The sequence below is a fragment of the Seriola dumerili genome, unplaced genomic scaffold (assembly GCF_002260705.1).
Source record: "Seriola dumerili isolate Sdu_G_001 unplaced genomic scaffold, Sdu_1.0 BDQW01000189.1, whole genome shotgun sequence".
In the NCBI taxonomy this organism is placed as follows: Eukaryota; Metazoa; Chordata; class Actinopteri; order Carangiformes; family Carangidae; genus Seriola; species Seriola dumerili.
Window position 1 is genome coordinate 2,564,737 of NW_019174444.1, and position 23,194 is coordinate 2,587,930.

The window sequence follows — 23,194 nt, forward strand, 5'->3', positions numbered from 1 at the left end:
TCACACCATCGCCGTGGGGACAGAGGGCAGGTACCTGGTGGTGCTGGTGGAGGTGGTTGGCTTGGCCACGCTCGGGCTCGACGTCCTGATGGTGGTGTAGGTGGTGATGGTGGGGGCAGGGCTCAGCCTAGTGCACACACTGCCGTGGGTGAACGCGCTCGACCGGCGCTCGGTGATGCCGGGCTGCTGCTGCTGGGTGTGAGACAGCCTGCCACCTTGTCTGCGCCCCTCCAGAAAGTAGGTGAGCATCTGACCTTTGCCCTTTACACTGACCTGGCCACGGCAGACAAAGTTGTACTGGTCTGTGATGAGGCGGTAAACGTCTTCTGTCACCTGGACAGGAAACACAGATGTATGACATTAATCATGATGTTCATGAACAAAAAAACATTTTCACTTATTTTGAATGTAAAGATAATAATTTTGCAATATTGTAATTTTACTTGGAAAATTTCATATCCATAAGGAAAAATGTCTTAAATTAATTCCCTCATTTAAATTGTTTCTATTTGATCTTTAACGTCACTTTGTCTCTCAAATTTGTAACAAACATGAAGTCCATGTCAGCAGTTAATATCTACTCTGAAATGTTTGTCTGAAGAAGTCTGTCACTTAAAATATGTCTCTGTCATTTACAAAATTCCAGTTTTTCTGAATTAATGAGATAACTATGTTGTTAATTCAGAAAACAGGATTTAAAAAAATAAATAAATAAAAAATAAAATTCCTGCTCTGTTCCTGAATTAAGGAGATTATTATGTTGTTAATTCTGAAAAAACTTTAAAGTAAAGAAAAATCCTGTTTTTCTTTATTAATGACAAAATTATCTCGTTAATTCAGATTCAGCAGATTTTTTCCTTTAGTGAATGTATTACACTTCCATAAAGAACTGATATGTCACTGAACTGAACATTTTCAATGAAAAAAAAGACACCTGTGTTGAATCAGAGATTGTGTCTCTGGGTGGTAAAAAAAAAAACAGTTGAACATACTGGGAAATATGATTATGTTTGTGCATTAAAGGAACAGTTTGATCTTTTGAGAAATATTTTTCGTATCTGATCTTATAGATGATAAGATTGACTCTATATGGTAAATATATGACAGGTGATTAGCTTAGCTTAGCATAAAGAGAGGAAGCAAGGGGAAACAGCTAGCCTGGCTCTGTTCAAAGTTAAAAACTATGATTACCAACATCTCTAACTAACTAACTAACACAACATATCTCATTTCATTTAACATGATCATAAATGTAAATATTAAAACAACAATTTGTGGTTTTAGTTGGAGTTATGAGACCGTAGTTTATTTATCCTCATCTCCTGCTACAGCAGGGGATCTAGGATTCGGTCAGCACAGGTTTTGGTTTTGGTCTCTGCATAGTTACAATGCTACCAAACCTGATCACTTCCCTATGGTTGTATCCCTCCGCCAACCAGTCAAGTTACAGGAAATATGGTCACAGTCTCTCCTTCTGCTCCTGAGTTACAGTGTTGAATAATAGCCGGACATTATGATGTCACAGTGAACTTGACCTTTGACCATTAGGATATAAAATGTCATCACTTCATTTCATCCTGTTAGAAATTTGAGTTAAACTGTGTCATAATGAATGAATGAATTCTTGAGTTACGGCCAAAAATGGTTTTGCGAGGTCACAGTGAGCAGCAAATTTTAATCAGTTTGTCCAAGTGAATGTTTGAACCAAAGTGGAAGAAATTTCCTCATGAAATAAAAATACTTTCAGCAAAACGAGTAAGCGAGATGTAAGGTGTTAATTAAATAACTTTAACGCTGCAGACAGGTGTATTTTTGGACAGAGCCAGGCTAGCTGTTTTCCCCTGCTTCCAGTCTTTTTGCTAAGCTAGGCTAATCCCCTCCCAGATCCAACAAGATGCAACTTATTTTTATTCAAAAACCTCTTTGTGCACCTCAAGTGGATTCTTCTCTATGCTCTTTCGTTATGTGTTATGTGCTGATTTTTTCATGATGCAGTTTTCATTTTGTCCTCTTAACCAGGTCTGTCTTGACGAAAGGTCTTAAAAAGCAGAAGAAGAAGAAGAAGACAGGCGAAGGGTGAGTGCAGTGGTGTACCTGTATCTTTCCTTGTACTCCGGTGCTGTCCATCCTGCTCGCTACGTTCACTGTGTTTCCCCAGATATCGTACTGAGGCCGTCTGGCTCCAATCACTCCTGCCACCACTGGGCCCACGTTGATACCTGGAATGAGAGCAACGAGAGACTCCACATTATCTGATACCAGGTAACACCATGACCAGAATCAACAATACTGAGAGTGACTAATGTACCATCACGGGGGGGAAAGTTTCATGTCATGATTTATGAGGTGAATGCATCATTAACTCTGTGTTTTGCTACATTTGGGATTTCTCTTTTCTCTGTTTATTACTAAATCATCTCCACGTTAAAACACAGGACCATTTTTATTCCTGCACGCCAGCGACAGCCAGAGCTGGAGGCCATATTGTTTTTTGGTTGTCCATCCGTCCATACGTCTGTCCCATTCTCGTGGACACAATATATCTCAGTAACACCTTGACAGAACTTCTTTAAGTTTAGCACAAAGACTCACTTGGACTCAAGGATGAAGTGATTCGATTTTGGTGGTCAAAGGTCAAAGGTCAAGGTCAGTATGACCAGGGGATGTAACTTGAAACTAGTCTGAGTGGCGAAGGCATAACAACCACAAGTCAGTGATTCTAGTTTTATCATAAACTAGAATTTCAGGTTACATCCCTGTTTATCCAGAGTCGTATAAAATATGAACCATTTGTGTGAAATTTTGTCATAATTGCTGAGCAGTCTTGGGTTACGGCTAAAAAGTGTTTTCTGAGGTCACTGTGGACTTGACCTTTGAACTTTGACCACCAAAATCCTAAAAACGTACGTACAGACAGACAGACGGACGGACGGACAACCCGAAAACAATATACCTCCAGCTCTGACTGTCACCGGCACGGAGGAATCATTAGAAAGTGTCATGGGTAAAATCTCTGAACCAGCAAGGTGATCACTGCACACCCGCAACGTGTTCTAGGCTGAGACCTTTTTTTTTTATTTTTGGAATTGATCCTATTGATGCTGATATTGATAAGACTTAGTATTGGTAGTATCGAGACTGTAGATATTGATCCACCTGCTCCTACATCAGTGGCTTCTGTTGCAAAAGAAGTCAAACAATATCACTAATTACACCACTTTGATGACGAGTCGCTGAAAACCTAAAAGGTATTGCTTCATCTTTACAGCCGCAGTTCTGGAGGTCTGGCACATGTGGGCCAAGCCTGACCCGGGTTTGTTTTTCTGTGCTTTCTGGAAACATCGTCTTACGCAAATTACCAAAAATTGTGTTTTCTGCAAAGTGGGTTCAGTGGAGCGGACAAACATTCACAGTTTTTTACACATGGAGCCCCACAGCCTGCAGACAGGATGGCACTGTGTACACCAGGTTACACTGGGATTAAACAAGGGCTCCCGTCGCAGGCTCCCCACAGGATACCCAACACAATGGAACCCAGAACTTCAGGTCTCGCTGTGACGAGCTTCCTGGAGGGGAGCGCTCTTTCTGTGATGCATTTCCTACCACACTTACTGGCACTGAGCGTCGACACTGTCCAGTGCAATAGGTCAAAGACGCGCTTGACACCGATGTTTATAAAGACCAATGTGTGTGTCTTTTCACTTACCCACTCTCAGGACAAAGTCGTTGTAAGACTGGTAGTTGATGGCGTCCAGGACGTCAAACATCTCGATGGCGAAGTCTGACACGGTGCATAAATGTGAGGTGATGGACTTCTTCACCTGAGAATCAGCAATACACACAAATACCAAGAACACAGTGAGGCAGGGAGCCATGTTAGCCCCCGTTTCATGATTATTCCCATTTTTATCAACGCCCGCCACAAAAGCACACACCGGGGGGGTTTTCCCTACAGTCAAACCGCCACTGTGACTGACTGGTGGAGTTTATTTTGCGTAGAAGTTCTGCAGAAAAAGTTGCAGAAAGACCTCTTTTGTTAGTCAGCTTTGCGGTATTTAAATAAACTTTATGAATGCAGAATATGCTGACGCCACGGGGGCTGGTAATCCCTCACAGAGGATTTGTGGAAAGCGAAATGTAACAGTGTTGGAAATATCAACACCCAGACAATGACTACCTGGAAATGCTAGGCCGCTCAAAAATGCTGTGTGCATTCTGAACTGTTTCAAAACGCACTAATGCGCTGCAAACACATACACACACACACAAACACACACACACACAAACAAAACTCATAAAGGATCTAAATATAGCCGCTGCATGTGTACCTTGGAGGCAGTTGTAGGAACCAGCCCTACTGCAGCCATGTATGTGCTGCCAATGGTCTTGATTTTCTCAATATCCCTGTAGCACTCTTTATCCATCAGCTGGAGGGAAAGAGAAGAAAAGAGGGATGAAAACAGGAGGAAAACATTACTACTATAACATATTTCAGTAAACTGTCAGTTGAAGTTCATACATTTTATAGGCTGTGTTGGCAAATGCAATTTAAAACAGACTATTTTAGCGCGTTTGAGTAAATTAATGCTTTACGTTGCTGATTATAGATTCACACAGGCCAAAAGTCATCTGTGAGTTATTCCCCATTTTGAAAAACTTTCCCAACCGTGACCAATGCTTATTATCCTGCATCAATAAACACTGTATTTTCTAAACCCTCAGTCTTTGAAAGTGACATTACGGACGTCACGTTGCACCAGAGCTTCACCTCCAGCGTCTCCACAGGCAGAGCAGCCAGACACGAAACCTAAAAAGATTTACGAGGCGTTTCACTCACCTCGTCAAAGTCGGCGATGATCTCATTGAGCAGCCTCAGACACTCGACTCCCATGTTGTTCCCGTCCAGCTCGATGTAGAAGTCGTTGAAGTTGGCGATGGAGGCAAACAAGACTCCGACCTGAGCGTAGGACTGGTAGTACAGGTCCTGGAGGAGGAGGTTTAGTTGCTTTAGCAGTGTAAGAAAAAAAGAGCTCAAGGAACGCTGCTTTGTGAAGCACAAAAAAAGTCATTAAAGGTTCAGTTCACCCAAATCGCAAATAAACGTTTGAGCGTGAAAGTACTGGAAACAAAATGTGTGTAACAAAATAATCTATGGTGTTTTTTAGTCTGGTTAAACTGAACCCTGGTTCATTTCACCCCAATTCGTTTGGGTACGTGTGAAAACAGTAATCACACTCGGGCGCGGACCAAACCAATCGTACTGAGACCCTTTCGAGGAGGTGGTCTCGGTCCGGTCCAAAGCAAACTGTGGAGCGGTTCGTTTTTGGTGTGAAACAGTTCTGATCCGACCCCACTAGAAGGTGAACTCACAAGTTTGAGCTAGATGTTCACTTCCTTGCTCCAGCCAGACAATCTGACCAATCACATGAGGGAACGTTCTCACCTGGTTTGTAGTGATGCATTTTGGCTCACTTAAATTCTTCTCTGTGTGAAAACAAACCGAAACCAACTGGACCCCTCACACACGGAGGGGTTTGGAGGATTTGCTGTTGTACCGTGTGACCTAAGTTCCACACTTGCACCTCCTCAACTGACCACGGCATGGTTTTGCAAGTTACCATGATAAGAGTACAGAGCAATAACTAATAGAAAATGTAACAGGCTGCAGTCGCTTGGCTTTTTAAAACTGGCGGGTTTGTTCAGAAACGTCCCGTCTTGCACAATGGTGATGCAGCAGTGATCATTCTCTCTGACCAATCAGCAGTCTGCGGCATTTTCACATCACCTCAGTGTTGCGACCTGGAAATATTTGGGACAGATTTTATATATTTATATAATAGATAAAGCATGTACAGGAAAATATAATTTAATTACATTTTTGTCCATTATCCAAATACTATTTCTATTCTGCTTTATGTGGGTGTATAACAGTTTGGAGACATCAGTCTGTGCCAAGGTGTGTCGCAATCTGTTTTGGTTGAGTAGAGTGGGGTGAATTCTTACAGGTGGTTGCGATGTGAGCTCCGCTGCATCTTGAAAAAAAAGGCTGTTACTGTAGGTGATGTATGTGATGACACCTGAACCAACTCCAACTGCTGATGAAGACAATGAGATACTGTTAAAAGCTGCAGAAAGCTAGAGCGTTGGAGCCAGAGGCATATTGTTTTCAGGTTGTCTGTCAATAAGCACATACGTCTACACCTTGACAGAACGTCTTTAAATCTGGCAAAAACATTCACTAGGACTCAAGGATAAACTGATTAGATTTTTGGGGTCAAAGGTCAAAGGTCAAAGGTCAAGATCACGGTGACCTCACCAAATGCCGTTTTGGCCTTAAGAACGGAATATCTCTGTAACATCTTGAGGGCATTTCTTCAAATTCGGTAAAAAAAAAAGTTCACCTGGACTGAAGTGCAAACTGATTAGATTTTGCTGGCTAAAGGTCAAAGGTCAAGATCACGGTGACCTCACAAAACATGATTTTGGCCTCGTGAATGCAATATCTCCAGAACTCCTCAAGGGAATGCCTTCAAATTTGGCACAAACATGAAAAGAAAAAAACTTTATAACCTTAACTCAAGACTTCAGTAGACTTTAAATCACTCTGGATAAACAGGGATGTAACCTGAAACTAGTCTGCGTATCACTGCGAGGTGGTAATCGTAGTTTTCTCAAGTTCTGAGATGTTTGTCTTTGAGATTTCTGCCTCCAAACCAAACACAAAGGACATGAATGGAATTTCTGTAGTGGTCACAACATTAAAAATTTAAATCTCTTTCCAGAAAGAGTGTGTTGATCCACAGACTTCAGTGTGAACAGTTGTCGTTTGAACTACTTTCTCCGGAGGAAACAGTCCCTTAAAAAGATTTTCTGTGGATTACCCCGAGTGACAGGGAAACTGTTGTAGGAAAAATGCATTACTGTTGAATTTCATTTTTCACTGTTATAATCAGGTTCACTGCGTTGGCACCAGTGCACTCAGCACACATGATCTCTGCTCATGTGAGGTCTTGACTCTTTATTGGATATAAGTAACTTCTGCTGAAAGTCCCCAAATGACATTAGTCCAAAACAATTTTGCTTTGCCTTTAAAACCAGTGTTTCAGCTGCAGTTTCTCTTCAGGTCAGTCAATCATGTATTTGTTTATTTGTTTTGTTTAAACCTACTCAGGAAGTTATGCCTGTGTGCACTGGACCTATATTATGCACCCAAGTTCCAACTGTGATGTGGAGATTTACTGTATACGATAATTCTTGAAATGATAACTTACACTGTGTCCTCCTTATGAATTTGCATGTGTTTTCATACAGAGTTACACTTCATTTTACATGGGATGCTACTGGTTCTAAGTTGTGGTGTCGTTCCGAAATATAACATAAGGATATAAAAGGACCGCAGAGCACTGGGAACTTTCAGGTTCCATTTTAAGCCTGCGTGGGGTGGCTGCAGAAATCTCTAAAACCTTGAACAAATAAAACCAAAACTATGGCTATAAGTGAGAAATATATATGTATATATTTTTAAACATGTATGAAATGATGCCGGGCAAACAATAAAAACAAGAAATGGAGCTGGCAATGAGGATGGACGTTCTGCTCATCACCTTAAACAGTTACTGATGTGCTGTAGTGAAATAAAGAGCTGTAAACTTGCAGGTAAATTGCAGGTTTTTTTCAGTGGTTATGTTGGAGCAGTGAAACTTTGAATTCCAGGCAGCAGAGTCCCACTGCGTTGTGTTATGAATACAGTGTATGGGTGAACTTTAGCCCAGAGGAAAGAGAGGAAGCTTTTCTATACACTGTCGCTCCGTGGGGTCACCAATGTGCCGGAAACATACTTCCTGTCCCCAGTGTTTACTAGTCTGAGCCTCAGATGATCACTGCATCGTCTGATGCACAGCCCCCTGATTGTTGGAGGATAGGAACAACTTTATCTTTTTTTTTTTTTTTTTATTGCTAAAGAAAACCATGAAAAGAGCAAAACCAACAATTAATTTAACCGACTAACCAGCACTGTCAGTGTGGCCACATCCTGTACATATATACTGTATGTAGTTGTAGGATAACTGCATTACCCTGTCATTGAACGTCACTGTCATTAGAAATAGACACACTGCTAAATCTGGGTGATAGAAAACACAGTCCTGGAGATGTTTTAGAAGAAACTAAAGTTGTGTTTTTATTAGTTTCTGAATGATAATGGACTTCTTTTTGTTTTGTTTGTTGTTTGTTTATAGTAATGAAAATATGAAACAGTGCTGTTGTTATGTTTGAAGCAGTTATTCATCTCAAACAAAATTAAAGGGACGCTCCACCAGTTTTACTGGTGAAGATCATTAGTACCACAATGCTCAGTTGTGTAACGTCCTCTGTGTCTGTTGTGAGTCATCAGGGTTATTTGGGTTTTGGATTGTAGACTGTAAATCATTAACAAACTGGGGCATGGAGTTTAAAAAATGGGGGCATTCACCTGGCATACAGGGTCTAATGTAAAACAGCTGTCAAGCTGCATTATGGGAAATGTAGGAACCAGTATTTTTGGAGCTTAGCACAGACTTCTGGACATTTCAGCCTCTAAATTAAACTTAAACTCTGGTCTCAGTGTCCCCTTTTACATCTGCTGGGTATTTATTGTTGTATATTAGTCAAACCTCTTTGGGTTTAAAAGGTTCTTGCAGCTCTTAAATGATTTTAAATTAACATGCTAAATAGACTCATTTCTGGCTTTGCAACATCAAAGCTGTGTCCTAATGATTTTGTAGTTTTGTTCTGTTTACTCACAAACATTGAAAAGTCAATTATACAATCAGCATCCCAATGAACATGAGCCTTTATGACACGAGATGACAAAATGTCCTGCTTTTTTATCTATCTTAAAGTGGTAATAAAGACTTTGGTCTCTACACAATAACATACAGAACCATACATATGTGCATATGTATATATGTATATGTATATTCTATATGCAACAGGAGATAAAAAATAAAGAAGAAAAATAAGGGAGTTTGTCACATTTTCTTGCTGTTTAATGGAAACATTTGTAATAAAAAGACTAAAAATAACGCAAATGTTAGCATGAAATGTCTAAATATAAACATTGAGATGTGAATTTACTTCAACTTTCTTTGTTTGAAAATGGCTCCTGATTGTATATTTTACTGGTAATGGGCCGTCAGCTCCATCATATTTAATGTTTCTGTTCATATATAAATATAAATATAAATATAAATACATTTGTGGCTTGGAGTCAGTGTGCAGGTATTACATTTTCCATTCATACAGTGTATAAATAGACTCATAACATTTACATTAGATTAGATTTGGACACTAACATTTCCATACTTTTAGTGTGTGCACACAGCTTTACTGTTTACAAACCAAGCCTGTCCTCGTGAGGGGCTTATGCATTTCCTGATTCGCAGGCCAAAGAAAGGATGTATGTTTTCATCACTTCCTGAGGAGGGGGTGAGTGGGGTGGGGGTAGGTGTGGGGGGTGGTGGGGGCCAAGGAAGGAACAGAGATCAGTGGAGGGGATGTTCATCAATCAGTGGATACAGACAGCTCACACTTCCATTTTAACACCACAACACATGGTCGGGGAAGCGGAACCATTGTCCCCAACAGAGGGGATATTTTCCCACATTGAGAACCAAACACAGCACAGACACAGAGAGGATTACGCTGGTATGCACAGGTCAAACATGAAGCCTGTACCCTGCTTCACTTTTAATCAGCAACTATCCACTTATACTTCCTCAGCTTCACCAAGCTGCTTCACACCAGCTAATAAGCACTGATTTGGTAAATTATGGGTCAAAAGACGAGCTGAGGTCAAACCGGGCTACACGTGGTTGAGAATGACAGATCTTTAGGCCTCCAGATTCACGGCGTGATGAGCTGATGAGCTGTGATCAGCTGACAAGTCCCCACCGGAAAAGGTGGGACTAATCAAAAATAACAATCTGCATGGGCTGTCCCTGTAACAGCAATCTCAGCTTCTGACATTACACGTCACAACTTTTGAACAGAACTTTATCACCTGTGAGACCCAGACAATCAAAACTTTACCTCCAGCTGCTGACAGAAATCTGAAGAGATCGGTTATTTAACAAATCTACATCTGTGTGCACGACAACAACACGTTTTAATGAGGAATCTGCCATTGATTATGGCTAACATATTTCATGAAGGCAGCAGGAGATACAGATGTTAAAAGTAAAAGCAGTATAGAGTTAGTTATCTCAACTGGAAGCACTTAAGTACTTGTATAATACTTTTATACTGTTCTTATAGGGAACATATCTGAACTTAATGTACTTGGAATCTAAAAGTTTTAACGTCAGTATCCTGTGATATTTCTCTGTCACCAGGATTCAAATGTGACTTTATCCACATTTATCTTAGTTTTAATTCATGACATAGCAACATACATTATGTAATACATTATGTTTTTCCTTTGCATCAGTAATCAGTGCATTATCACCGTGGAAGCAGAAGCCATAGAGTAAATATGACATTTCAAGTTTCAACATGCAGTTAAGACTTGCTTTTAATTGAAATATGGTCTTTTAAGAGCTGTTGATATCAATAGCTATAATTCATTTAGCACACGTCAGGGTGAATCTAAGAAGTCAGGAGATCATAAGTCATGCAAAAAACATCATTTGGCTATTTCATTTTTTTTTCAGATCCTTTCATCCCCTTAAACCCAGGCAGCAGGTCTGGAATTAGTGTTCCTCTATATAAATATATATACGTAAGACTTATATTAGCAGAATATTACTAGAAAAATACCACATCACAAAAAGACAAAAAATTCTTCTGTTGCTGTTTTCAGACTTTTCTCCATTTTTTGTTGTAAAAAATTAATATTATTTAAAATTATTCAAAATAAACAAACTGAAAAAAGAAAAATCTGTATGATTGAACTTCTCTCAATTAACAGACAAGTAAACATAAAAAAAAAACAGTGGGAACCAGCTGATCTAGATGTTTAAAAAACTGTCACTTTTCAGAGGTCTGGACGTTTTTTTGACCTATAAATCACCAAACCAGCACTTCCTGTTTTGAGCCCTGTTGGAAAAGCCTGGACACGACGGTGGGATTCTCACCATGTTCCTGGGGTTGGACATGAGGAAGTGTTGAGCCACATGTGCCGGCAGCAAGTTGAACAGGATCCTCTTGTTGTCCAGCTTCACCTTCTCCATGTCGTCTCGCTCCTCCTCCGCCTGGACACGACACACAGGTGGAGAGGGAGGAGGTGAGCGCTCGCACAGTGATATGGATGCAGAGACAAAGTGAAACTGATGCTCCATCGTGGAAACACAATAAACCTTTGTTGTAGCTCAAAGCTAAATGGGAGATGTAATTGCTCATCCTTATCACTAGAGGGAGATAATGATTTGCAAACAAGACAAACGTTCACTGTCATTCTTAAAATAGAAACACTTTCATGATCCACTGAAACTGTACAAGACTGTGCATGTAAACACACAATTACACAACACACGCACACACACACACACACACACACAGAAGAATTGCTTCATATATCAAGAAAATGTCAGCCTAAAACTGAATCTAATTTAAAAAATTTGCCAGTGCAATAATATTTCAACCTGTTCCCGTCAGAGATCCCCATGTTGAGAGAATTTTTATTAGATGGTTTGAATATTTTTCTCTGAATAACCTTTTGTTAAGACATCAGAGCAAGGTGAAAATACACATAGATATTACAAATAAATAAATAAACACATTAAAAAACACAATTTGACATAAACAGTACTTATATTTAGATATTATTTAAGATTCTCACCCATTTGCATTCACACTATTGTACACACGTACCATTAAAAACAATAATAGTAATAATAATAATGATAATATAAAGACTAACCCGTGTATACACTCATACAACATCTGGACTGATGCTGTAGCTAGATCTAAACCGGGACATTAATGCTGAATAGTCATCTGTATTACAGCACACGTTGGTACTAAAGTGAAATGGAACAATCTGGGTGTCAGTGTCTTGCTCAAGGACACTTTGACATGTAAACATCAGGAGAGGGTGATAAAACCATCAACCTTCAACCTGCTCTGGTAACTAAGATGCTGCTGCCTCCCACATAAACAAACCAATTACAGCTGAACACTGTTGTTGAGTACTGACTTAACTTTTAACTGGCAGATGTGGGGAATCAAACCCCCACGCCTACAGCCAATGCAAAGCAGACGCTTTTGTACAAAACAACTTCCTGCACAAAACAGCAGCGATTTAGTGTTTAGTTCAAGAGCGCGAGGACACTGTGACATGTAGCTCTGAGGCAGCAGCGACTGAAGTACAAAACCCTACAAATAAGATAAACTGTTCCTTCATGTTATGTAACTTAAATAAAGACAAAAATAACTTGATAAGAAGATTTTTTTTTTTTTTTGGAATTGCAGAAGCGCTCTCTGGATGTAGAAATACAAACGCTTGTGTTCCCATGATGTTTTTTTGATCACAACTGGAGCTGAAAAAAAATCCTCTGATGACAATATATTGCCTAACATGTTTGTGTCTGTATCTGGAAATGAGAAAGAATAAAGCCGGATTCCAGGAACTCTGGAAAAAACCTGGTCTTGGGCCCCAGTTGACCCCCACTATACATTACATGACAGTTTTATTGCGTCCCCAGACACCAGCCAGTACTCAAGTGCAATTTTGGTGACTGAATAATTAATATTTTAAGCAAAAACACCGACATACAGTACCGGCTTCTCAAGTGTTAATATAAAATGAAAATCTCATCAGATAACACAGACCCCAACATTATAGAGTAAACCTGGGGCATTTGGGGCCTCTGGAGGTGTGGGGCTCCTGGGCAGTTGCCTGCTTTTGCCTGGTTGGTAATCCAGCCTTGGGCAGATTGTTTCACTTACTAGATTCAAGAAAAAATCCTTGAGATAAGATGATCTGTACGATAACAGGTGAAATATTTTTTTATCTACATCAATGCAAGTTCAGTATCTTGCTCAAGGATACTTCCTTCCTTCCGACTGAGCTCCTGCCACCTCAACATACATCACAGTACTGTCACATCCAGAGTAACTTCCTCACACATCAGGAGCTATTTGGGATTGCCATGCTGCCACCACAGATAAAATGACCACATAAGAGGGAGTTCTGGATGTAGAAATACAAGGACACATAAGCAGTGACAGGTATGTGCTGAATGTACAAACACACACATACCTGAGTCGCCCAGAGATAGTCGAGCCGCAGCTTCAGGTCCAGTTGTCTTGAATGAAGAGCCAGAGCTCCACAAAACAACAAGACTGCCAGCACAGGGTCATAACCTCGCGTGTGCAGAAAACCACCACTGGAAGACACACACAGAAACAACATGGAAGGTTTTTATTAGTAAATTATACATGGATAACTGTGTAATGAAGACAAGAAAGCAGCTCACTGAATGGAAAATTACAAAACAAGAAATTCCATTCATGAATTTCCCCTATCTATCTATCTATCTATCTATCTATCTATCTATCTATCTATCTATCTATCTATCTATCTATCTATCTATCTATCTATCTACTTTACATTAGAGCTACAATGATTAGTCAATTAATCGATTAGTCAGTGCACAGAATTCATTTTTTTAAGCAATAAAAGTTAAACACTTGCCGGTTTTTGCTTCTTAAATGTGAAAATGTTATGATTTTCTTTGTCATATACGACAGGAAACTGAATATCTTTGGGTTCTGGACAATGGGTCAAACGAAACAAAACATTTTCAGATGTCACCAAGGGATGTGGGAAATTATAATGGCCATTTTTGCTGTTTGACATTTTATAGACAAAACAATTAATCAACTAATCAAAAAATTAATCAGCAGATTGATCGATAATGAAAATAACGGCTAGCTGCAGTCTTACTGCACGCAGATGAACAAATTTGACCACATACATGTATCTTTTGCATATTAAACAACACATCACTTGCAGCTCAGCCTCACCCCACAGCTTGGCGATAGCCGCTGGTCTCCATGACGACGGTGTAGGTGACGGAGAGGAGGAGGAGCAGGAGGATCTTGGGGAGCGAGGACACTCGGAGGTAGGGGACGATGGTGAGGGTGCCGGCCACGCAGGACAACAAGGCGTACGCCATGTTGGGACAAGCTCTGTCCACCGCCGTGCTGTTGGAGGGTCCGACGCCGAGCATGTCTGCAGGGATGTCCTCCACAGAGCGGCTGGAGTTTATCTCAACTTTGCCCCAAGGAACACATCCAACCTAGAGGAACGGATGAAATGAATAAAATTAAGTGAGCCATCAATATATGTAATCATTTATGATAATCTAATTAATTTTACAAATAAAAATGTGTCTTAACTGAAGCTAGGAGCGGTTAGTGCTGAAACGACTAGTTGAGTAATCACTTGATCCATCAACAAAATGAGTATTTAACAACTTTATGTCATTAATCAGGTAACAAGACAAAAGCAACTATATACAGTAGACAGATGCTGCCCCGTCTTTATGCTAAGCTAAGCTAATCATATCCTGTCATTGGTTGACAGGTCATTGTCACAGGTCACGTGAAGTCATTAGTTTTTCAGGTGTTTAGTCAAATAAACTTATGACCTGATGATGGCGCTACATGCTAATGGATCAACAGTATTGTTACGTTTTCATCCTGAGCAGGAAGTGTTTCACAGAAATCAATGTTAGCATGCTAAAGAGCTAAGCTAAGTGTTGTGAGTATGTTAGCACGCTGATGTTAGCATGTAGCTCAAAGCACCACTGTACCTTTAATAATCAAAGGCTGTAGCTAGCAGAGTCATCCAGTCACTACTGTACATTCCTGCTGCTACACCTCTACACTGTTGTATTTTGCACATACAATAGTCACATATATACACACACACACACACGCACGCACGCACGCACGCACGCACGCACGCACGCACGCACACACACACACACACACACACGCATAGGCTACACAGACATTAGATCCTGACTGAGTTCTGGGGCTGATGCTGACACCAGCCAATTTGCATTTGAAATATTTTAATGGGTATTTTACACTTGAACAATGAGTGTGGTATTCTTCAGAGACTCTGCAGCCCCATCTGCTCTGCTGTGATGTGTTATCTGCCAACTCGATGTGCTGCAGAGACTTGTAAACCATATAGTCTGCTGGATGAACAATGGAATGATGACTGTTTCTCGCTCAACTCACTCAAGTGCTTTTTCCTGTATTATCAACTCTATTCTTTTATTGTCATTGTTTTTATACAAGTGTTTAAGACATTATAATTTAACCCCCTCTATTTGGTATATTTAGGTCATAATATTACTTTGTGACGCTCAATAAAATATTTACATGCACACAACCTAGAAAGCAGGATAACACACTTTTAAGGGTTTTTTTTGGATCATTTTATCACACTGTGAATTATTTTGAACCGGTTTTGAATGATATTGTTCTCTACAAATAAACTTCAACTTCAGTTTAAATTGTTATATTAAAAAAAGCTACCGGTTGGGACCAACACACAGACTTACCACACAGGCCTGGGTGACAGAGTAGGTGAGCAGAACGAGGAACACACACAGCACTGTTCGGATCTGGATGGTGAGGCAGCCTGGTTGGCACTAAAACCAGAGGAAAGAAACGGGGGAGGTGGGAGGGGGAGGATTGGAATAGAACGAGTCAGTAAATGAAGCACCTGTTTATCTACCTCAATAGCGTTTTTGGACACATCATTAGCCAGGAGTGGAAATGAAATGAGGACATTTTGTGGCGTCACTCATTATGCAAAGGCCTATTAGCGGAGACGCTTAAAGGATATGATGACAGTTCAATGTAGCATGATACCACAGTGTCATATAGAGGGTATGAACGTGATGTCAGAGCGCATGGCCGTCATCACCGTCACTCCCACCTAACTGACGAGTAACAGTTGACATCTGCAGTCCAGAATTCACAGAGAAAACTACTTGTCCTCAGCTTACGTGCAATATTTCAGTCCTCAGACTTTTATCAGATAAAAGTGATATAAGCAAACAGCCCCGGTACCATATACTGCACAGGTAAACAGCCCCTGTAAGAGTTTATGACCCAACGTTGACTGCAGTGCAAAAACCTTATAGTAATGGTTATACTGCTGTTCAGGAGGTTCAGGTTAACATTATTTTACAACCCACTGGAGGTTGTTCACTGAACAAGCACAACGTTTTCTGAATGAGACAAATTTATTTACAAATCTGTGCACAGAAAAGCAGCATATTCTTATAAATGTCCTCATGATTTTCAAGGTGAAAAATCCATTAATACCACTTTTATGTCTGCGTGCTGAATATGAAGCTTGAGCCAGCAGGTGATGAGCTTTAGCTTAAAGACTGGAAGCAGGGGGAAAGAGCTAGCTCGGCTCTGTCCAAAGATGTTTATTGAGCTTCACAGGTGCTGGTAGGTGGAATTTGTCAGCTGATACCCTGTCTTTATGCTAAGCTAACCTCCTGCTGGCTCTGGCTTCATATCTTAAACCCAGGTATGACAGTGGTGACAACCTTCTCATCTTAACTCTCAACATGAAAGCTTATCTCCAAAAATGTCAGTAGTCCTTAAAAATACGGACATTTATTCAGTGTGACATATAGAGATAAACAACCATTCACACTACGGGCATTTAGAGTCATCATTTAACCTGCATGTCTTTGGATTGTGAGAAGTAGCCGGAGAACCCGGAGGAAACAAAAAGTCCAAACAGACCCCAGTCAGCGGGTAGGTTCAAACCCCAGAACCAGACAAAAATTTATCAATTACGTGGAAAATTTCAATTTCCACAGACCACTGACTGTCCAGGAACTTCTAAGAATCTTTGTTTCTCATATTTGTCTTTACTTTTTTCCAGCGATATCTGTTTGAACAAGGGGGTAATAATGTGAAAAAGTGGAATCAGTGCATTCCCTCTATCCAGAGGAGACCAGTTTCCGAGGAGACGCCTGCTGGGAGAGGCCTGGGAGTCCTACCTGAATGCTGGTGAGATGCAGGTACATGACACAGGCCACGTGGAAACACACACACAGCACCAGCAGCAGCAGCACCAGCATCCCCCTGAGAGACGAGAGGAGAGACCAGAGTGAGAAGGGCTTTCCCGGTTTTCCACTGACTGCAGTGAAAACACCTTCCTGTCTAATTGTCTCACTGCAGCCTGGCAAGATCGATCCAATTATGCTACATGAATGGACAGACTGCAAATGTGGAAGAGTGTGTGTGTGTGTGTGGGTGTGTGTGTGTGTGTGAACTTACTGTGGGATCATTAGCAGATAGATAAGGCCAAACAGAGCAGCAAGGATCAGAGAGAGAACCACCGCACTGATGAAATGGTCGTCATACACTTGGTGATACTAACACAGGACAGAACAGAGAGAAAATGTCATGGTAAGAAGCATGTGTCCATCCACCCCCTCACATGTTTATCTGGGTCCAGGTCTCTGCAGAGTCAGTCAAATATCCTTTTCCAGGGACAATCTTGACCCTGCTTGTTAGTGTGGCTATTCCTACATAGCTAACGTTAGCATTAACAGCTGATTACTTACCAGTCTTAGAGCGAGAGCTTCAGCCATTGTTGCGTTTACAATACAAGAGGTTTTAATACGTGCTCTGAGCAGCTACTTCTCCAGGGAAGACTGGAGGCTACAGTGACAAGATGCTCCAACCGGGCCGGGGCTAGCCGGTTAGCATGCCAACTTCAGTAGAAGAAAGGAAGTGATTGAAATGTTTCTTCTAGACTTGCAAGTAAACAGCTGTTAATGCTAATATTTGCTATGTAGCAACAGCTAAACTTACAATGGCTGCATGGTTTTAAGTATGACATTACCATGTGTTTTTGTTTTCGTTTTGAGCCCAGCTATGATCAGAAGTTGGATCAAACTCCTTTTTCTTGACACTCAGGCCAGTCTAACACACTTTAGAGGTTTGGGAGTTGTGTTGTGTTGTTCTCTTGCAAAACTCTTTTTTTGTAGACTTTTCTTTGTTTACCTGCAGAGACGTTGTCCCAAGTACGTTGACTTTCTTAATGCACCCTTCAATGGCAATTTCATGAAAGACCAGTGAGGTGTCCCCAGGCTTGTTCGGATACAGAATCCCTGCAAACGACAGCTACAAACCTGGATATTTTGGTTATCGATCCTCTCTCTGAGGGTGAGCCCAGATATCCCATGAAGCGAGCTAATTTCAATAGTTCGTATCAATGACCTTATCCTTCTGGTTGGTGCTGAAAGCTCCTGAACCACAGGTGACGTCTGGAGTGTAGATGGAGTTTCACCTTTAGACCCACCTGACTGTCACTAATTCCTAAGTCTTACCCTTGTGAACGAGACCCAAAGATACTGAACTCCTTCACTTCGGCGTCGCAACTGATTTACTGTGTGAGAGGAAGTTAACAAAAAAGGACAAAGGGATGGTGACTCTCTAATCATGAAGTACTACAAACCAACTTTCATGGTCCCAGGAAGGTTAGAAAAGCTGTGCAGTAAATTATACTTCGAGGGAGAAGAGGAAACCGGGTAATCTTGTCTTTTGCCGACCTTAGTAGTTTCGGTCCTCACCTGGCTGCAGCGTTGTACAGATAGCAGGCTAACATTGCTCATTTAAAATTTGCTGTAGCATGGTAACAAGATGTGTTCACTTTAATCTCAATCTGCAGCTGAATCTCATTAAATCTGGTCACTGAGTTAGTTTTAGATGTACAGTATCTTGTCGTAAAGTAGAGGAAACAGAAGATTAAAAAGTTTACATAAACTATAAATGTTTGTATTGAATTTAATTGTGATCAATTCCCACATTAATTGTCACAATATTTCACGACCCAAGGAGAGTTGATGAACCAAGGAACCGAAACAACCGACATCACCGGAGCCATTTGCAGGGATGATGGGAAATATTGAAACGCAGTCTATATAACATGACATTAATTTTATGTCTTTACGTTGTTTAAAAGCAGATCTCACCACACACCACAGACATGACTGGGTTTTTTTTGTTTTTTTGTTTTTTTGCTGTTCGCCCCCAGTTGCCTCCAAATTCACACAGCAGACTAGAGACGGCAGCTTCATCCCACAAACCAACCCGCACAAGCACAAGTTAATTTATGTGAGCACAATATTGTAAGTAATCAAATTTCAAAAAAGCAACTGACACACATTGAACCTTGGCCTCCCGGGTGTTATAATCCACCTTCAATCACAGTCCTAGAAGTTGTTTTTTTTTTTGTTTTTTTTTCTGCGAGAGATAAGAGTTTTCCAGAGTAAATGACGTTGTGTTTTGCATCTACATCTTTCAGGTTTGCTTATCCTGAAGAAGCTGGATATCCTGTAAGAATGCTTATGCACTTGCTCCAAAAAAATAATCTTTTTCTCCTGCATCAATAAATAATAACTTCTAAAGATCTGGTGTGCAGTTGGATATGAATTTGTTGAACAGTGATGTGTCCTGAACTCTCCCAGCACCCTATAAAAGAAATCCTTTTACTGTAGTTGTGTGGGAGTAAATAAACTCTTTATACTAATTTGTCTTTATTTTAATTTTTTTCTGCTGGAGGCATTTTCCTCAACAATGAAATGTCTGAAACACAATTAACTGGTTTTTACTTTGTATGGGGTATTTAATTCTTCTGCTACCAGTTTGAATGTCTGGATTGCTCACACATACTGACACACACACACACACACACACACACAAATCCATCTCTGTTCTGTGTCTCCTTTATGGCTCAACCCACGCACACATAGGAGAAAGATGTCACGTGTGCCGCTCAGACGTTCCCAAATCATTATCTGCACCCCCTCCTGAGAGGGTGGGTGGATTTCTCTCTCTCTCTCTCTCTCTCACACACACACACACACACACACACACACACACACACACACACACACACACACACACACACACACATCAGAGACAACACACGTGGGAGAGAGGGAGAAAGGGGAGACAGAGAATTAGAGACTGTGTAGGGTGTGTGTATGTGAGAGTAAGACAGAGGGGAGGTGTGTGTGTGTGAGTGTGTGTTGGGTGGGGGGGGTGCAGTCACGACACATGTTACCTTACATGTAATGAGGAAAGTATATACTGTATTTGTTCTGTTTTGTATCTGTTTGTAAATAAAAATCCAAGTCACTGGCTTCTGCAGATGTTTGTGTGCAGTGTGTGTGTGTGTGTGTGTGTGTGTGTGTGTGTGTGTGTGTGTGTGTGTGTGTGTGTGTGTGTGTGTGTGTGCGTCCTCACCCTGCGCTCCCTGTCTCTGCTCTTGTAGAACAGGGTGATGTAGTTGAGGTCTGATGTCTCCGACTCAGTCTGCCGCGCCTCGATGAGCCGCCCGATGTAGCGGTTGACCCGTGTTCCCGGCGAGTGCTGCACGGCGGTGGCTGAGAAGGACGTCCGGTTCCTCAGCTTCTCTGACGCAGTGCGCAGGGCTCTCCGCTGTCGAGACGCCAAAACAGGCAACACAATCAGTCTCTGCAGAGGCCGGCCAGTCTGATGTGACTGGTCATCATTGTATGTGGTGAAGCATATGAATGTAGACTTTTGTGGGCTGAGCACTGAGGAGTGTAAGACTTTGTTGTAACTTTACTTTAAATTTCTGGCCCAACATATGCCTGGGTCCTCGGCCCGAGTCTGGCCCATATACTTCCACATCTGAGCAGATTCTGGCTGTTATCCTCCAGTATTGTCTGACAGCCACAAGATTTCATGTATGTGCACCAGAGTTGGACCAGATTTGGAAGTAGCATCTGACAATCGTGCCGTATATGGGCCAGATTTGGGCCATGGAACCGGGTGTGTACAGGGCCAGAATCAAAACGAGCCTGTGGACCAGATTTATTTTGCTTTCTGGGAACCACCCTGTTCTGGCCCTGTGAGGCTGTACTGCTCCTCACACACCAGAAAACTAAACTGTTAGATCAAAGAAGGAGAGGAAACTTTGCTCTTCTTAGATTTTTATTTAACGCTTCAACTTCACTGTGCTTTACACGAGATGAGCAGGGATACACACATGCACTAAATACGTATAACACATATAAACTAATATAAACTAACTACAAACTAACATATAGACTTAGAGTCCACAGCAACATTAGCAGCTCTGTAAGAAAGTATAAACCAACTACACTGGACTAAGCCTGCAATGAAATTATGGGAAGAGGGAAGCTGAATCAAAGAGTAAAAAATAAACAACCACAACTGTAAGAAAGGAAATAAAAATATGTTTTAAATTACTTAATCTAAATCTAAATTACTTAGATTCATCCGATCTGATGTTTTTATGCAAACTGCTGCACCGTCTTTTCTAACAGCTGGACAGATGTGAAGTCTGGGAGATTCCAACATAGTAAATTGCTTGTTTGGAAGATATTAGTGTGAAGACACAGTTTCAGATAAATTTAGGGTCCATCTCAGACTCAAGCTTCCCTGACATCATCTGACTTGACTCAATTTTATTCACCTACTGTATGTAAAGACCTGTTTTCACAGCTCACATTTGAGATGTAATTAATAACCTCATGGTGGTTCTGTTCCATTTAAGTGTCCCAGTAAGCCTGTCAGCACTCACATGACCAGGGCCTTGAGACAGGTAAACCTAAATGTAATGCAGCCTTGAATAATGTTGTTAATTACACCTGTGCTTTCCTTCTTTTAAAGTTGCTGTGAAACGATCTGCTCTGAAAAAGGCCTGGGGGGGTGGGGGCTCAGCCACACTTAGACGGGTCTCCATGAGTCTATCACGTTTGCATTTGAAGACCAACTGCGTCACAGCGGCGTAACTAGGATGTCCCATTTTGAAGGCTCCTTCAAATGCGTCCTTCTCCTGGGCAAGCTCCTGTTTTATTTTGAAATATCTCACCTGGTGTATGTTTATGGCTTATTTTACTTCCTGTCCCAGTGTGTTTGTGATTGTCTGCCCCGCCCCAATTAGTTGCACCTGCGTCTCATTATTCCCCCCCACCCCCCATCCCACCCCCAGTGTGTAATTAAATCACTTGTTTTCCCTTGTGATTCCTCGTGTTTCCGTTTCGTTTGTTTATGCACTTTGGATTCCTTGTCACCTGTTTGTGTCTCCCTCAAATTAAGAGTCTTGTCTTTTCATTGTTGAATAAGTCTTATCAGCTGTACCAGCTCTGCCTCTGAGTCTGCATTTGGGTCCTGAAATGTTCTATCCCTAACACAACTCGCATTTCAGCGTGCAAACTGTGCACAAGAATTATAAATTTGTGGGTGCGAATTATGAATTTTGCAAAGTTTGCGCTGTGTACAGACCATTCACGGACAGAGGCTTTTGGAGATGCAGGTGCATATTGAGCATGGCCTCCTGCATTGATAGAAAGTGGCAGTTCCTGAGTAATAAATAATGGTTGTCAGTTGGACATGACTTGAATGTGGTGGTAGTCCAGACAGTTGCAGCTCCTCTAGGTCAGTGGCTCTCAAAGTGGGGGCTTGGGATCCACAGTGGTCCTTGAGGGGGATCTCTGGGGGTCCCCAGCAAAAAGAAGAATAATTTTCATACCTCTGTGCCAAAGGTCACTGTGACTGCACAAAACACTTTTTAGCCGTTAGCCAAGACTTCATAATGCAATTATGACAAAATCTCACACAAATGGTTCATATTTTCTATGACTCTGGATGAACAGGAATGTCACCTGAAACTAATCTGAGTGGCGGAGGCAGACAACCGTGAGGCAGTGATTCTAGTTTTCACTATGATTCCTTCCATAAGTAACACAATGACAGAATAAATGACTATTTTGGTTCATGCGTTTCAAATACTTCCTGTAACATCTAAACATCTGAAAGCAAAACTCTTATCAGATGGGGGTCTGTGGTCTAATTTGTGTCAGTTTAGGGTCTATGATGTGAAAAAGTTTGAGAACCACTGCTCTAGCTCATTAAAATCTGAATCTTTCTTTCATCATCTTTCAGACGATTTTATATTCTTTGACCCAAACAATTTGCAGCGTCATAATTCTATTATGAAATTCCTGTGTCACAATGCTAGGATTTTGGCTACTTGGATAATCATGTAACAATGTGGCTAATGCTATTAGAAGAGATGATACCGGGCTGTGGGTGATTACCAGCAGTCATAATGCAACCTCATCAGAATCATGAAGTACTAATGCCTGGCCGAGCTCACACGGTC

The 23,194-nt window shown here is 41.1% G+C and overlaps 1 protein-coding gene across 1 annotated transcript in view; it reads right to left on the minus strand.

Annotated features, from left to right (window-relative positions):
* LOC111227562 (adenylate cyclase type 1-like) overlaps positions 1 to 23,194 on the minus strand; it is a 47,592-nt gene continuing 24,398 nt past the window's right edge. The window contains exons 9-20 of the mRNA XM_022753108.1: positions 20,284 to 20,478; positions 17,305 to 17,402; positions 17,025 to 17,109; positions 15,558 to 15,647; positions 14,005 to 14,279; positions 13,238 to 13,364; positions 11,112 to 11,228; positions 4,838 to 4,984; positions 4,329 to 4,427; positions 3,707 to 3,821; positions 2,095 to 2,219; positions 1 to 333 (exon numbers count right to left, since the gene is read on the minus strand). Coding sequence (XP_022608829.1) covers positions 1 to 333; positions 2,095 to 2,219; positions 3,707 to 3,821; positions 4,329 to 4,427; positions 4,838 to 4,984; positions 11,112 to 11,228; positions 13,238 to 13,364; positions 14,005 to 14,279; positions 15,558 to 15,647; positions 17,025 to 17,109; positions 17,305 to 17,402; positions 20,284 to 20,478 — 1,806 coding nt within the window. The remainder of the gene's footprint in view (positions 334 to 2,094; positions 2,220 to 3,706; positions 3,822 to 4,328; positions 4,428 to 4,837; positions 4,985 to 11,111; positions 11,229 to 13,237; positions 13,365 to 14,004; positions 14,280 to 15,557; positions 15,648 to 17,024; positions 17,110 to 17,304; positions 17,403 to 20,283; positions 20,479 to 23,194) is intronic.